At 44.4% G+C, this 16,730-nt stretch overlaps 1 protein-coding gene and 2 non-coding genes across 6 annotated transcripts in view; all 3 read left to right on the top strand.

Annotated features, from left to right (window-relative positions):
• The window catches only part of LOC104653327 (ATP-binding cassette sub-family C member 6-like), an 80,037-nt gene extending 69,519 nt beyond the window's left edge, over positions 1-10,518 (top strand). For 2 of the 4 annotated variants that reach the window (XM_074384188.1, XM_074384184.1), the window contains one exon: positions 3,218-10,518. In XM_074384188.1, the coding sequence (XP_074240289.1) occupies positions 3,218-3,397 (180 nt within the window). In that variant the 3' untranslated portion in view covers positions 3,398-10,518. The remainder of the gene's footprint in view (positions 1-3,217) is intronic. The other 2 variants (XM_074384185.1, XM_074384186.1) reach the window with 2 other exon arrangements.
• On the top strand, positions 8,095-8,211 carry LOC120360637 (U5 spliceosomal RNA). Its single transcript, XR_005577087.1, has one exon. It is a non-coding gene; the product is annotated as a U5 spliceosomal RNA (small nuclear RNA).
• Positions 10,085-10,191, top strand: LOC120360652 (U6 spliceosomal RNA). Its single transcript, XR_005577100.1, has one exon. It is a non-coding gene; the product is annotated as a U6 spliceosomal RNA (small nuclear RNA).
• Positions 10,519-16,730: the final 6,212 nt, after the last annotated feature.

Below are 16,730 nucleotides of genomic sequence, written 5' to 3'. Positions count from 1 at the left end.
ATTGTGGAGTGCTGAGGTCTGGCCTTTGAGTGTAGCCATGAGCAAATAGTGAACATTGTACTCCGTAGGAGAACATTCACTCTTCACCCTCTTCCCATCTTTTGGAGTCTTCAGTGTCTACTTTTCCTCCTCTGTGCCTATTTTTAAACTCCCACACATGAGAACAGTCAGTATTTGACTTTGTTTCTGAGTTATTTCACTGAGGATAATGGCCTCCAGTTCTATCCACACTGCTGGAAAAGCCACAATTTCATTCTTTTTGTGGCTGAGTCATGTTCCACGGTATATATGTACCACATTTTTTTTTTTTTTTTTGAGACGGAGTTTCACTCTTGTTACCCAGGCTGGAGTGCAATGGCCCGACCTCGCCTCACCGCAATCTCCGCCTCCTGGGTTCAGGCAATTCTCCTGCCTCAGCCTCCTGAGTAGCTGGGATTACAGGCACGCACCACCATGCCCAGCTAATTTTTTGTATTTTTAGTAGAGACGGGGTTTCACTATGTTGACCAGGATGGTCTCGATCTCTTGACCTCGTGATCCGCCCGCCTCAGCCTCCCAAAGTGCTGGGATTACAGGCTTGAGCCACCGCGCCCGGCCACCACAGTTTCTTTATCCAGTCATCCTCTGAGGGACACTTAGGTTGATCCCATATCTTTGCTACTATGAATAGTGCTGTGATAAACACATGGGTACAGGTACTTTTTGATATATTGTTTTCTTTCCTTTTGGGTAGATACCCAGCAGTGAGATTGCTGGTTGAATGGCAGTTCTATTTTTAGTTCTGTGAGATGTCTCCGTAATATTTTCAGTAATGGTTGTATTAATTTACATTCCCACCAACAGTGTATAAGCATTTCCTTTTCTCTGCATCCTCACCAACATCTGTTGTTTTCTGACTTTTAATTTTTAATTTTTATAGAAATGGGGATGGTCTCATTATGTTGCCCAGGCTGGTCTCAAAGTCCAGACCTCAAGGGATCTACCCACTTCAGCCTCCCAAAGTGCAGTGTTACAGGTGTGACCCACCACATCTGGCTGATTTCTGAGTTTTTACTAATAGTGTATGCTGGCTGCAGTGGCTCACACCTATAATCCCAGCACTTTGGGGGGCCTAGGTGGCCAGATCACCTGAGGTCAGGAGTTTGAGACCAATCTGGCCAACATAACGTAACCCCATCTATACTAAAATTACAAAAATTAGCTGGGTTTGGTGGTAGGTGCCTGTAATCCCAGCTACTGAGGAGGCTGAGGCAGGAAAATCACTTAAACCTGGGAGGCAGAAGTTGCAGTGAGGCAAGATCGTACCACTGCACTCCAGCCTGGGTGACAGAGCAAGACTTCCTCTTTTTTGTTGTTGTTTGTTGCGCATGTTGGAGAGCAATGCCATGATCTCAGCTCACCAAAACCACCAGAGTAGCTGGAATTACAGGCATGCACCACCAAGCTCAGCTAACTTTGTATTTTTAGTAGAGATGGAGTTTCTTGATGTTGGTCAGGCTGGTCTTGAATTCCTGACCTCAGGTCATCTGCCCTCCCAAAGTGCTGAGAGTACAGGCATGAGATACCGCACCCAGCCCCTCTTAAAAACAATAATAACAACAACAATAATAATAGCATTTGCTTCTTCAAACATGACCTTAACATTGCTCCATGATGAGGTCAGGTCTGTGCTCCTCCCCCTTGAATTCGGGAAGGTCTGTGACTGGCAGAAGTGATTCAAGTTAGATCATAAAAGGTGACACCATTTCTCCATGTTCTTACTGGGATGCTTGCTCTTTAACCCTGTAGCCATGCTGTGAGGAAGCCCAGATCACAGGGACAGGCCACATTTTGATCTTCCAATCAACAGTCCCAGCACAGGTTTCAGATGACAGCCAGGATCAGTTGCCAGACGTGAGACTGAAGAAGGCTTTGCAATGACTCCAGCCCCAGCCACTGCAACAGCATGAGAGACCCCAAGTGAAAATCACCTACCTGAACCCAGTCAACTCCCAGACCATGAAAAAAAAATAGATTCTTATTTTAAGCGTCCAAAGTTTTAGGGTTATAGATTACTCAGTAAGAGTAATTTCAATATCTTCCTTTCCTTCTAGCTTTTAGAATCTCTTACTCACCAAACCTAGTCTCTCTCAGATGACCTTCTCTGCCTTAATCAATGATTTCCCCATAGACCTAGCAAGAGGTAGGCTGGGTTTCCTTCCTACTCTTCATGGCCACTCAGAAACCATTTCTTCTTCTATTTCTTCTTCTTCTTTTTTTTTTTTTTGTGATGGAGCCTCACTCTGTCACTCAGACTGTAGTGCAGTAGTGCAATCTCAGCTCACTGCAACCTCTGTCTCCCAGGTTCAAGCGATTCTCCTGCCTCGGCCTCCTGAGTAGCTGGGATTACAGATGCCTGCCACCCATGCCCAGCTAATTTTTGTAGTTTTAGTACAGACAGGGTTTTACAATCTTGGTCCGACTGGTCTTGAACTTCTGACCTTAAGTGATCCACCCACCTTTCAATCCCAAAGTGCTAGGATTACAGGCATGAGCCACTGTGCTCTGCCAGATTCTTCTTCTTCTATTTCTTCTTCCTCCTCTTCATTCTCCTCCTTCTTCTACTTATTCCTCTTTCTCCTCCTCTTCCTCCTTCTCCTCTTCTTCCTCCTCTTTCTTCTCCTCTTCCTCCTTCTCTTTTTCTTCCTCCTCTTCCTCCTCCTTCTGCTGCTGCTTCTCCTTTTTCTTCCTCTTCCTCCTCCTCCTTTTTGTCTTTTGAGAGGGTCTCACCTCTCCAGGCTCATGCAATTCTCCCACCTCAGCCTCCTGAGTAGCTGAAACCACAGGTGCATGCCACCATACCTGATTGGTTTCTTTTTTTTACTTTTTGTTTTCTTTCTTTCTTTCTTTCTTTTTTTTTGAGACAGAGTATTGCCCTATTGCCCAGGATGGAGTGCAATGGCACAATCTTGGCTTATTGCAACCTCTGCCTCCTGGGTTCAAGATATTCTCCTGCTTCAGCCTCTGTGGTAGCTGGGATTACAGATGCATGCCACTATGCTGGGCTAATCTTTTGTATTTTTAATAGAGACAGGGCTTCATGATGTTGGTCAGTCTGGTTTCAGACTCCTAATCTCCTCATCTGCCTCAGATCATGAGGCTCAGCCTCCCAAAGTGCTGGGATTACAGGCATGAGCCACTGCTCCTGGTCCAATTGGTTTCTCCTTATTTTTTGTAGATGTGGTGGTCTCACTACGTTGCTCAGATCAGCCTCAAGCTCCTGGTCTCAAGTGATCCTTCTGCCTTGGCCTCCCAAAGTGTTGAGATGACAGGTATGAAGCACTGTGCCCAGCCTCATGTTTCATTTTCTTTAGCTAACCTAAGTGTCTTTGTGTTCTCCTGCACTCTGTTCCCTTGAAGACTCCATCTCCTATGTGACTGCTGCAAGTCCTGGGATCTTTTTAGGATTTCCTCTTTAAGGGCCATTCACAAAGTGTGAGTTCCTTTGCCCACAGTCCACCTTGCAGCCAATAGCGAAGGCAAACACCAGCTGTGCCTTGGTCTCCCTGCATACCACATTCACCTTGTCTTGCATACGTTTCCTTCACTATATGAGGATAAGAACACTTTTGAGATCATCAGTGTGCATGTTCTCTGTTCAAACTAAAACATATAATAAATAACTCCCACCAAGATGCTAACTTCCTGGTGGGTCTGTATGTTAAAGCAGTTGTCTTCAAATCTAAATCCTATGAATGTTTATACTTCTGTTTATTCTAAAACTCTCTAATTAGAGACTTTCCAGTATCTTGCAATTCCTCAATGAGTCATAGGGAGCCCAGAAATAAATTATTCAAAAATAATTAGCAAAAAGTTTTGTCTTGTTTTATTTATTTAGTTGCTGATATTTTCCAATGTAGTTTCACTGATAGAGAAATTTTTAGAAGAGGCTTTTTTTGGGTTAAGAACAATGCTCTTTCTTTCTAGTTGCTCTAGAGAAGAGGAAGAAGAAGAAAAATGAACAAAGTCCACTTCAGGAAACTTTTAGCCATGAGTAGAACACAGCACAATGAAAACTTTCCCTTTTATATAAGAAATGTATTTTGGCCAGATGTGGTGGCTCATGCTTGTAATCTGAACATTTTGGGAGACCAAGGCAGGCAGATCACCTGAGGTCTGGAGTTCAGGATCAACTTGGCTGACATGGTGAAACACTGTCTCTATTAAAAATACAAAAATTAGCCAGGCGTCATGATGGCCACCTGTAATCGCAGCTGCTCGGGAGGCTGAGGCAGTAGAATTGCTTGAACCAAGGAGGCGGAGGTTGCAGTGATCTGAGATTGCACCACAGAGTGAGACTCCATCTCAAAAATATATATATATAATATATTTTACAAAAGTGTATTTAATGCAGGCAATGTTGAGCAACAGAGAAACTGGTCTGGAGTCCAGAGATGCAGTGTTGCGTTGGAAACAAGAGTGGTTTGGGACCCCAGCTTTATCGCATTAATAGCTGCTCATGCCTAGCAAGGTACTTAACCCCCCTTTGCCTCAGTATCTTCTCCATAAAATGGGGATGGCAGTAGTACAGTGATCCATGCCTCAGAGGGTTTGACGAGGATCAAGTGGTGGGCACAAAGTTAGTGCTCAGTAAATGCTACAGCTATTATCTTTATTCTTGTCTCTATGAGTGAAAGAAAAATCCAGCACTGGATCAGATTAAATTCTTCCAGAAGCAATGGCTTTAAATAAACTGCCATTCAAAACCTAAAATTATCATATTGGGTTAAAGCTATCCAAAATTTAACTGATCTATATTCCACTAATTCCACAAAATAGACAAATGTGTGTAGTTACTTAGAATATTTAACAACTGCATTTAAATGTAGATTATTGGCTGGTCGTGGTGGCTCACACCTCTAATACCAGAAGGTTGGGGGGCTCAGGTGGGTGGATCACCTGATGTCAGGAGTTTGAGACCAGTCTGACCAACATGGTGAAACCCAGCTCTACCAAAAATACAAAAATTAGCTGGGCATGGTGACAGGCACCCTGTAATCACAGCTACTCAGGAGGCTGAGACTAGAGAATTGCTTGAACTCAAGAAGTGGAGGTTACAGTGAGCCAAGATTGCACCACTGCACTCCAGCCTGGGCAACAGAGTGAGACTCTATCTCAAAAAAAGCATTAAAAAATGTACATTCTTGGGCTTTGTTTCATATATGATTCCCACCAGCAGAGAGATCTAAGAATGTGCTTTTTTTTTTTTTTTTTTTTTTTTTTTTTTTTTTTTGAGATGGAGTCTTGCTCTGTTATGAAGCTATAGTGCAGTGGTATGATCTCAGCTCACCACAATCTCTGCCACCTGGGTTCAAGCAATTCTCCTACCTTAGCCTGCTGAGTAGCTGGGCCTATAGGCATGTACCACCATGCCCGGTTAATTTTTGTATTTTTAGTAGAGACAGGGTTTCACCATGTTGGCCAGGATGGTCTCGATCGCCTGACCTCATGATCTACCCACCTTAGCCTCCCAAAGTGCTGGGATTACAGATGGGAGCCACCAAGCCCAGCCAAGAGTGTGTATTTTTATCAAGCCCTCTAGTGACCTTTATGATCAGGCAAACTCAGGTAATAACATTGATTGAAGGGTTGGTGAGTGCATATTTTCCAGGTTTAAATGATATTGGACACAGCAGATGCTCTCACTTTTTTTTTTTTTTTTTTTTTTTTTTTTTTTTTTTTTTTTTTGAGGTAGATTCTTGCTCTGTAGCCCAGGCTGGAGTGCAGTGGCACAATTTTGGCTCACAGCAACCTTCACCTCCCGGGTCCCACTTCAGGTAATTCTCCTACCTCAGCCTCTCAAGTAGCTGGGATTACAGGCATGAGCCACCATGTCCAGCTAATTTTTTTTTGTTGTTGTTGTTTAGTAGAGATGTGGTTTCACCATGTTTGCCAGTCTGGTCTTGAACTTCTGACCTTGTGAGCTGCCCACCTTGGCGTCCCAAAGAGCTGAGATTACAGACGTGAGCCACCGCACCCAGCCTGTTCTCAAATTTTATATGTGCTTAAGAATCACCAGGAAAGCTGTTAAAAATTAGCTATCCAGAGATTTAGACATTTAGCGATTTAGATTCAGAGCTCTGGGAAACACTAAAAAATCTGCAGTTTTAGCCGGTTTCTTCTCTCCAGGGTGACTCATTCAGAGGCACTCATCTTCATCCATTCTGTGCTGCTGTAAAAGGTAATTTATAATGAACAGATTTATTTGGCTAAGGGCTATGGAGGTTAAGAAGTCCAAGTATAGGGGCTACATCTGGTGAGGGCCTTCTTGCTCTGTCGAACAATGGCAGAAAGTATCTTATGGTGACAGAGAGCAGGAAGGGGGCTACATTCATCCTTCAGAAGGAACCCATTCATGTAATAATAAACCCACTCCCACAATAACCACATTAATGCATTAAGGCAGAGTCTTCATGACCTAATCACCTCCTAAAGGTCCCACCTCTCCACATTGTTGTATTAGGGATTAAGTTTCCAACACATGAGCTTTGGGAGATGCATTCAAACCATAGCATTCTGCCCCTGACTACCCAAATTCATGTCCTCACATGCAAAATACATTCATTCCATCCCAATAGCTCTAAAAGTCTTAACTTGTTCAGGACCAGTGCAAAAGCTTAAAATTCAGAGTCCCATCTAAATCAGACATGGGTGAGACTCACGGCACAATTCATCTTGAGGCAAATTTTCCTCCAGCTGTGAGCCTGTGAAATAATAATAAAAATAAAGTGATGTGCTTCCAAAATACAATGGTAAGACAGGTATAGTGTAGATGCTTCCTTTCTTTCTTTTTTTTTTTTTTGAAACAGCATTTCACTCTTGTTGCCCAGGTTGGAGTCCAATGGCATGATCTCGATTCACTGCAACCTCCACCTTCAGGGTTCAAGCAATTCTCCAGCTTCAGGCTCCTGAGTAGCTGAGATTACAGGTGCCTGCCACCACACCTGGCTAATTTTTTGTATTTTTAGTAGAGAGGGGGTTTCACCATGTTGGCCGGGCTGGTCTCGAACTCCTTACGTCAGGGAATCCATCCACTTTGGCCTCCCAAAGTGCTGGGCTTACAAGCATGAGCCCCTATTCTTGGCAGTCATTTTCATTTCAAAAAGGAGAAATAGGCTGAAAGAAGTAACAGGTCCAAAGTAAGTCCAAAACCCAGCAAGGCAGACAAATTAAATCTTAGGATTCCAGAATCATCTTTTATTTCCTGTACTGCTACCTGGACACATTGGGAGGGTTGAGTTCCCAAAGCCTAGGGCAGACCTGTCCCTCTGGAGCTAGCCGTGTAGGGCTACTACACTGCTGTGCCTGCTGGGCTCAGTTTACGCAGAAGCTTTCATGGGTCGTGCCTTCAGCTCTCCCAGACTGGAGTTGCACATTATTAACTCTACAGTTCAGCCAGACACAGTGGCTCATGCCTGTAATACCAGCACTTTGGGAGCCTGAGGTGGTTGGATGACCTGAGGTTAGTAGTTTGATACCAGCCTGGCCAACACGGTGAAACCTCGTCACTACTAAAAATACAAAAATTAGCTGGGTCTGGTGGCACACGCCTATAATCCCAGCTACTCTGGGGGCTGAGGTGGAAGAATCGCTTGAACCCAGGAGGCAGAGATTGCAGTGAGCTGAGATTGCACCACTGCACTCCAACCTATGTGACAGAGGGAGGAGACTCCATCTCAAAAAAAAAAAAAAAAAAAAAAAAAAGCTAGATTAGGATTATACTTTTGGGGTTTTGAAATGCCATGTCAATAGTCTGGGTATCAGTCTCTCATTTTATTACAAGTGATCATGACTTGTTTCAGAAGGGAAATCATGATAAATCTGATGCTTAAAGACATTTAGCAGCTACTAGTATGTGAAGCACACTGAAGAAATGAAAAAGTAAAGGAGCTGCCAACTGTTGCATTAGCCATGGTATGAGATGCTAAGGACCCCAATTTTATGAAGTCCCACTTAATAAACGGCTTGAATCCAGGAGGCAGAGGTTGCAGTGAGCCACTGCACTCCAGCCTGGTGGCAGAGCAAGACTCTGTCTCAAAAAAACAAAAACAAATAATACTCTGGTTTCTCCTCAGGTCCTATAAATCTTTCACCTTTTACTAAAGATTTCCGTGGAGAGGAACTGTTATGAGTCTTTATACAATCTTTTGAGGCCTTGTGTTTCATGAGGCGAAATAAATAAACAAATAAAAAACTCTGCAGTTGTTGGGTCTCAGAGGGGGCCCCACCCTTGCAGCTCCATCAGGCATTGCCCTGGTGGGGTCTGTGCAGTGGCTCCACCTCTGTGACAGATTTCTGCCTGAGGCTCTGGGCTGTGCAGTGCATGTTTTGAAATCTAGGTGGAGGCTACCATAGCCCCACAGCTCCTATACTCTGCACATATGCTGAGTCAGCACTATGTAGATGCAGCCATGGTTTATAATCCTGTATCTTCTGTAGTGGTGGCTGGACCCCCTTAAGCTATTGAAGTTCTATTCATCCATTCTCATGCTGCTAATAAAGACATACCTGGGACTGGGTAATTTATTTTAAAAAGAGGTTTAACGGATTCACTGTTTAGCATGGCTGAGGAGGCCTGACAATCATGGAAGGCAAAGGAAGACCAAAGGCATGCCTTACATGGTGGCAGGCAAGAAAGTGTGTGCCCGGGAACTGCCCTTTTATAAAACCATCAGATCTCATGGGACATACTCACTATCATGAGAACAGCATGGGAAAAACTAGCTCCCATGATTCATTTACCTTCTACTGGGTCCCGCCCATAACATGGGGGAGATTATGAGAGCTAAGATTCAAGATGAGATCTGGGTGGGAACACAGCCAAACCGTATCACCAGTTTTTCTCCAGGTTCTCTTGTGTAAGTCAGTGGATGCAGATGGCTACTTGTGACAAAGGGCGCCACTGAGGTCCAGACACTGAACACACTGAAGTCCCAGCTCCTGCCTTGCCAGGATACCCCTTCCCACCTGCCAGGACCTCCACTCAGCCACTTCCCTGTTCAGGAGGTGCCCATATATTCAAGAGAGAGTTTTCATAATTTTCTTTTTCTTCTTCTTCTTTTTTTTTTTGAGACACAGCCTTGCTCTGTTGCCCAGGCTGGAGTGCAGTGGCATAATCTTGGCTCACTGCAACCTCCATCTCCCAGGTTCAAGTGATTCTCATGCCTCAGCCTCCTGAGTAGCTAGAATTACAAGTACCTGCCACTGCACCTGGCTAATTTTTTGTATTTTGAGTAGAGACAGGTTTTTGCCATGTTGGCCAGGCTGATCCTGAACTCCCGACCTCAAATGATCCACCTGCCTCAGCCTCCTAAAGTGCTGGGATTACAGGTGTGAGCCACCATGCCTGTCCAAGATTAGACCTAATTTTTAAAGTAATCTGGAGCATAGAAAATGTTTCTGCAATTATTAATCTTTTTTTTTTTTTTTTTTTTTTTTTGAGACAGGGTCTCACTCTGTCACCCAAGTTGGAGTGCCCTGGCATGGTCATGGCTTACTAAAGCCTCAACTTCTTGGGCTCAAGTGATCTTCCTGCCTCAGCCTTCCAAGAGCTGGGGCTACATGCATGCACCACCACGCCCAGCTAATTTTTTAGGTCTTGTAGAGACAGGGGTCTCACTATGTTGCCCCGACTGGTTTTGAACTCTTGGTGTCAAGAGATCCTCCCACTTTGGCTTCCCCAAATGCTGGGGTTACAGGCACTAGCCACCACAGCTGCCCTCACATATTAGGATATACAAAATACCAAAGATCCTTTGAAGGAGCTGAACAAACCAGTAATTTTTAAAGAAAAAAGCAGTGGAAGTGTTTAGTACAACCAAAACCAGGCATCAAAATCAGCAGTTAAACATTGCAGGCTGGACACAGTGGCTCACACCTGTAATCTCCATACTTTGAAAGGCCCAGGCAGGAGATTGCTTGAGCCCTGGGAAGCAGAGGTTGCAGTGAGCCATGACCATGTCGCTGTATGCCTGGAAGACACAGTGAAACCCTGTCTCAAAAATAAATAAATAAACAAACAAATAAATAAACAAACACAGAACCAGTGCTCACTTCGGCAGCACATATACTAAAACTGGCATGACATGAAGAAGAAGAACACGCTCCTTGTGAAAAGATGGTACACAAATTCATGAAGCATTCCATATTTTTAAAAAAATTTCAGGGCCGGGCGCGGTGGCTCAAGCCTGTAATCCCAGCACTTTGGGAGGCCGAGGCGGGTGGATCACGAGGTCAAGAGATCGAGACCATCCTGGTCAACATGGTGAAACCCCGTCTCTACTAAAAATACAAAAACAATAGCTGGGCATGGTGGCGCTTGCCTGTAATCCCAGCTACTCAGGAGGCTGAGGCAGGAGAATTGCTTGAACCCAGGAGGCGGAGGTTGCGGTGAGCCGAGATCGCGCCATTGCACTCCAGCCTGGGTAACAAGAGCGAAACTCCCGTCTCAAAAAAAAAAAAAAAAAAAAAAAAAAAATTTCAGAACCAAGAAAATAAATGAATCAAAAGAAAGGGAATGCCGGGCGCGGTGGCTCACGCCTGTAATCCCAGCACTTTGGGAGGCTGAGGCGGGTGGATCACGAGGTCAAGAATCGAGACCATCCTGGTCAACATGGTGAAACCCCGTCTCTACTAAAAATACAAAAAATTAGCTGGGCTTGGTGGCGTGTGCCTGTAATCCCAGCTACTCAGGAGGCTGAGGCAGGAGAATTGCCTGAACCCAGGAGGCGGAGGTTGTGGTGAGCCGAGATTGCGCCATTGCACTCCAGTCTGGGTAACAAGAGCAAAACTCCATCTCAAGAAAAAAAAAAAAAAAGAAAAAAAAAGAAAGGGAAGACCCTGGTGATTCCTTTGATATTAGAAAAAATTGGCCAGGCACAGTGGCTTATGCCTGTAATCTCAGTACTTTGGGAGGCTGAAGTGGGTGGATCACCTGAGGTCAGGTGTTGAAACCAGCCTGATTAACATGGTGAAACCCCGTATCTACTACAAGTACAAGAATTAGGTCGGGAGTGGCGGCTCATGCCTGTAATCCCAGCACTTTCGGAGGCCAAGGCAGGCAGATCACTTGAGATTAGGAGTTAGAGACCAGCCCGGCCCACAGGGTGAAACCCTGTCTCTACTGAAAATACAGTTAGCCGGGTATGGTGGTGGGCACCTGTAATCCAGCCACTTGGGAGAGTGAAGCAGGGAGAATCACTTGAAATGGGGAAGTGGAGCCTGCACTGAGCTGAGATCGGAACCAATGCACTCCAGCCTGGGAGACAGAGTGAGAGTCCATCTCAAAAAGATTAAAAAAAAAGTGCAAACATTAGCCAGGCGTGGTGGTACATGCCTGTAATCCCAGCTACTTGGGAAGCTGAGGCAGGAGAATCACTTGAACCCGGAGGTGGAGGTTGCAGTGAGCTGAGCTCATGCCACTGCACTCCAGCCTGTGTGACAGAGTGAGACTCCATATAAAACAAATAATAATAATAATAAAATAAATAATTTTCATTGCAAATCTGAGTTTGGCAAGAAGAGTGACGTGTGGCCTGGTGACTGGCACACACATTTTAAAGTTCACAGCGTGCTGTCTCAGAAACTGTTTTAGCCAAAATTGTGTCATCATCTCTGGCCACTCACTTTATTCAAAAGACTTGACTCAAAATGACCATTTATGGAAATCAGCTTCAATTCTAGCCTCAAAAACAAAAACATTGTAGTTCTAAAGCTATTCAAATAAAAGTTACTTTTGCCGAGAAGGGGGTCTCAGTATATTGCCCAGGCGGGTCTTAAACACCTACCCTCATGTGATTCCTCCGCTTCAGCCTTCCGAAGTGCTGAGATTACAGGCATGAATCACCATGCCCAGCCTCATTTTTTTTTTTTTTTTAATTAGCTCAGTTTCAATTTCCTATTATAGAAATACCATCAAATAGAAAATGTCAATGTTAAGTAGGATTTCCATGAAAAGGTGGCAAATCACAAAATCTCTCTTCCTTGATGCTTATTCATAGTTTTTTTTTTTTTTTTTTTTTTTTTTTTTTTTTTTCTGTGGTAGAGCCTCACTCTGTTGTTCAGGCTGGAGTGTAATGGCACAATCTTGGCTCACTGCAACCTCTGGCTCACTGAAACCTCCACCTCCCTGGTTCAAGCAGTTCTCCTGCCTCAGCCTCCTGAATAGCTGGGATTACAGGTGCTCACCTCCACACCCAGCTAATTTTTGTATTTTTAGCAGAGATGGGGTTTCACCATGTTGACCAGACGGGTCTCAAACTCCTGCACCCGCCTCAGCCTCCCAAAGCACTGAGATTACAGATGAGAGCCACCGTGACCGGCCCCTTAATACTTATTCATTCTAATGACATGTATTGCATGCCTACTATGTGCAATTACTAGATTAGGTTCTGAGAACGAACAAGATGAGACTCCTGCTGTAGGAAGCTTCTGTTCTAATTTGGTATGACTTTGAGAACATGCAGACAAGCAATTCAATAAATAACAAGCTGATTTTTGAGTGTGGTATCTGCTTTGAGAGAACAGGCAGGATGAAGCAATGCAGAGGATGAGTCCCCCTTCACAGGATGAGGGAGAATTTCTCTGCAGAGGTGATGTGTGAGTTGCGGTCTGAAACACGAGAAAAATCCAGCTGTGGCAGGAGGTGTGGGAAGTCCATTTTGGGCATGGAAGAGCATGTGCAATGGCCCTGAAGACGGAAACTGTTTGGCATTTACAGGAACAGAAAAGAAGCCCAGATGCCCAATGCACAATGAGAAAGAGGAAAAGAATAGAGGTGGCAGGCAGGGTCAGACCATGCTAGGACTGATTTGTTATTTAAAGAGACATGGTCTCACTATGTCACCCAGGCTGGAGTGCAGTGGGGCAATCATAGCCCACCGCAGTCTCAACCTCTCGTCTCTCCTGGGTTCAAGGAATTTTGTCATCTCAGCCTCTCAAGTAGCTGGGACTATAGGCACAAACCCCACCAGGCCTGGCTAATTTCTTTTCACTGTTATTAGAGATGGGAGTCTTGCCGTGTTGCCTAGGTGGGTCTCAAACTCCAGGACTCAAGTGATCCTCCCATCCTGACCTCAAAAAGCACTGGAATTACAGGTTTCTACACTACATCTGGCCAAGATTAGTGATTTAAAAATGCTTTAAATTTTTGTGGGTATATAGTAGGTATATATATTTATGGGGTACATAAGATGTTCTGATACAGTCATGCAATGTGTAATAATCACATCAGGGTAAATGGAATACTCCTCACCTTAAGCATTTATCCTTTGTTTTACAAACAATTGAATTACACTCTTTTCCTTTCTTCTTCCTCCTCCTCCTCCTCCTTCTCCTTCTTCTCTTCTTCTTCTTCTCCCCCCCCGCCCCCACTTTTTTTTTTTTTGAGATAGAATGTAACTCTGTCTCCTGGGCTGGAGTGCAGTGGTGCAATCTCAGCTCACTGCAACATCCACCCCCCGCCCCACTTGTTTAAGTGATTCTCCAGCCTCCGTCTCCTGAGTAGCTGGGACTACAGGCATGTGCCATCAAGCCCTGCTAATTTCTGTATTTTTAGTAGAGACAGTGTTTCACCATGTTGGTCAGGCTGGTCTTGAACTCCTGACCTCAGGTGATCATCCTGGATTGGCCTCCCAAAGTGCTGGGATTACAGGCACAAGCCACCATGCCTAGCCTCTTTTAGCAATTTTAAAATATACAATAAATTATTGCTTACCATTGTCACTCTGTTGTACTACCAAGTACTACATCTTATTCATTCTAACTGTATTTCTGTGCCCATTCATTATTCCTGTGCACCCCCTCCAGCCCACTACCCTCCTCAGCCTTTGGTAACCATCATTCTACTCTCTATTTCCATAAACTCAATTGTTTTAATTTTCAGCACCCATAAATGACTGGGAGCATGCAAAATTTGTCTTTCTGTATCTGGCTAATTTTAGTTAAAATGATGATCTCCAGTTCTACCCATGCTATTGCAAATAACAGAATTCTATTCTTTTTCATGGCTGTATAATATTCTATTGTGTATATGCACCACATTTTCTTTGTCCATTCACCTGTTAATGGACACTTAGATTGCTTCCAAATCTTGGCTATTGTGAATAGTGTTGTAATAAATATAGAAATGTAGATATCTCTTTGATATACTGATTTGCTTTCTTTTGGGTATATACCCAGCTGTAGAAATACTGTGTCATAAAGTAGCTCTCTTTTTAGTTTTTTGAGACCCTTCAAACCATTCTCTATAGTGATTGCACTAATTTACATCCCCACTAACAGTGTACCAGTGTTTCCTTTTCTCTACATCCTCATTAGCATTAGTTATTGCCTGACTTTTGGATATAAGCCATTTTAACTGGGGTGGGATGATAGCTCATTGCAGTTTTAATTTGCATTTCTCTGATGATCAGTGATGTTGAGCAACTTTTCATATACTCATTTGCCATTTGTATGTCTTCTTTTGAGAAATGTTCATTCTGATCTATTGTCTCTTTAAATCAGATTATTAGAGTTTTTTTCTATTGATTTTGTTTCCCCTGAGCTCCTTATATACTCAAGGGTTATTAATCCCTTGTCAGATGGTTTCGGGATTGGGTTTTGTCTTTATTTTACACTCAATTCTAAACCATTCAATGCTGTCAAGTGGAGAAGTAACCTAATATTTATATTGGAAGATGACTTTGTGTATTTGCTGCCTATTGCTGTATAACATACCAGCCAGGCATGGTGGCTCATGCCTGTAATCCCAGCACTTTGGGAGGCCAAGGCAGGCAGATCACGAGGTCAGGAGTTAGAAACCAGCCTGGCCATCACGATGAAACCTCATCAGTGTGAAATCAGAAACTATTCCCCAAATCATATCAATGTTGAATAACAGGTTTGGTCAGGAAATAGTTACTGCATTTGGTTTTGTAATATTGGGGCTCAGGGGTTCAGGGTGCCCTCAGCTCCCCTGAGAGGATGTTTCTGTATGTTCTTGATCTCCTGCCCTCACAAGAATGAGAGAGGGGACCACAGTAAATGCTGGATTCAAAGTGTTTGTAGAAAGTGATTTATTTAAAAAGAGAGAAAAACAGAAGGAGAGAGAAACTGCTAACTCTCACGCTGAGTGAGAGAATCCAGAAAGATGGAATCCAGGAGAGGAAAGCAGCTTCCACCCTGAGTGGAAGGAAACAGAGATTATTCATGGAAGGGGACTCAAACATGAAGTCCGAAGGGGTGTGGAAGAAGGGGACTTTTAATCTGGGAGGAAACCCCACCTTCTCTAAGACCCCTGGCCAATGAAGAGTTCTTTAGAACTTCTGCTGGAGTGGTTGACTTAGTTTGTTCCTGCACCCATAAAATTCAAACATAAACCATTGAACTTCCCAGAGGGAGACAGATGGGAGGGGCACATGGTGCTAGGAAGTTCTGGCCCTTAGAACTGCGCCCCCTTGTGGACACGGAAAGAGAGTACATTCCCTCATTCTGTCAAGGCAAGTTCTGGCCCTTAGAACTGCGCCCCCTTGTGGACAAGGAAAGAGAACACATTCCCTCATTCTCTCAGGACAAGTTCTTATTGCAGAAAAATGTGTGTGTGTGTGTGTGTGTGTGTGTGTACATTCTTGCACACACATGTGGAGGTAGAAATACAGGGTTGAATTTGATAAAACCAGAAGGGGGCAGGCTGCTGGAAGCAGTAGCTGTGTAACTCTAGAGTTAAGAAGTAATTGTAAGCCTCAGTTTTGCCTCCTGGAAAATAAAGATTATAATTTCTGCCTTGATATATCAATTAGGTGGTCCACCATATGCAAAATGTCTAGTATATAGTAGGTGCTGAATAAATACTACTTTCTGTAGCTCATTCTTAATCACTGCTTAATGTTTAGAAGTTTAGAATAACAAAGGCTCTTGTGAAAATTATTTGGAATTATTATATAAAATCCAAGTCCCATAGAAAAGTACAAAGCGCCTGGGTGTGGGTGGCTAACACCTGTAATTCCAGCATTTGGGGAGGTTGAGGCAGGCAGATTACTTGAAGCAGGGCGTAAGAGCTGGGCCTAGGGAGGCCACCATGAGGGAGGCAGAGGCTGAGCCTGGAGAGGCTGATGGGAGGCAGAAGCTGGGCCTGGAGAGGCCGACTTCAGGGCCATTTGGGCCTGCCAAGGCCACTGGGAAGAGGCCAGAGCCAGGCAGAAAGAAGCTGATTTGAGGAAGTTTGGGGCCTGGAGATGCCATCAAAGGGCAGGAGCTGAGCCTAGAGAGGCCACCGTGAGGCATGGGCTGGGTGGGCCTGGAGAACTTGACTTGAGGACATTTTGGGCCTACAAAGGCTGCCAGGAGCTGGGCAGGAGTTGAGTCCATAGAGTTCATTGTGAGGCAGGAGGTGGGCCTATTGATGTAGCCGGGAGCAGGGCTGGGCCCGGAGAGGACTCTGGGAGGCAGCGCCTGGGCCTGGAGAAGCTGCGAGAGGCATGAGCTCGGTCCAGAGAGGCTGCCAAAAGGCTCAAGAAGTAAAGTGTGGGTTCTGCAGAGGGTGTTCTCAAGCTAAAGCTGGGCTTTTACATGCCACTGGCAGACAGATGTTTGGCCTGGAGAGGTGAACTTAAGGACAGCTTTGGCCTATAGTTGTTGCTGGCAAATCGGCAGGTGCTGGGCCAAAAGAGGTTTTTATGAAGCACCAGGTGTGACTGTACAGTCAGCTAAGACAT

Source organism: Saimiri boliviensis, chromosome 13, assembly GCF_048565385.1.
Source record: "Saimiri boliviensis isolate mSaiBol1 chromosome 13, mSaiBol1.pri, whole genome shotgun sequence".
Classification (NCBI taxonomy): Eukaryota; Metazoa; Chordata; class Mammalia; order Primates; family Cebidae; genus Saimiri; species Saimiri boliviensis.
This window is presented reverse-complemented; position numbering and strand designations above follow the sequence as displayed.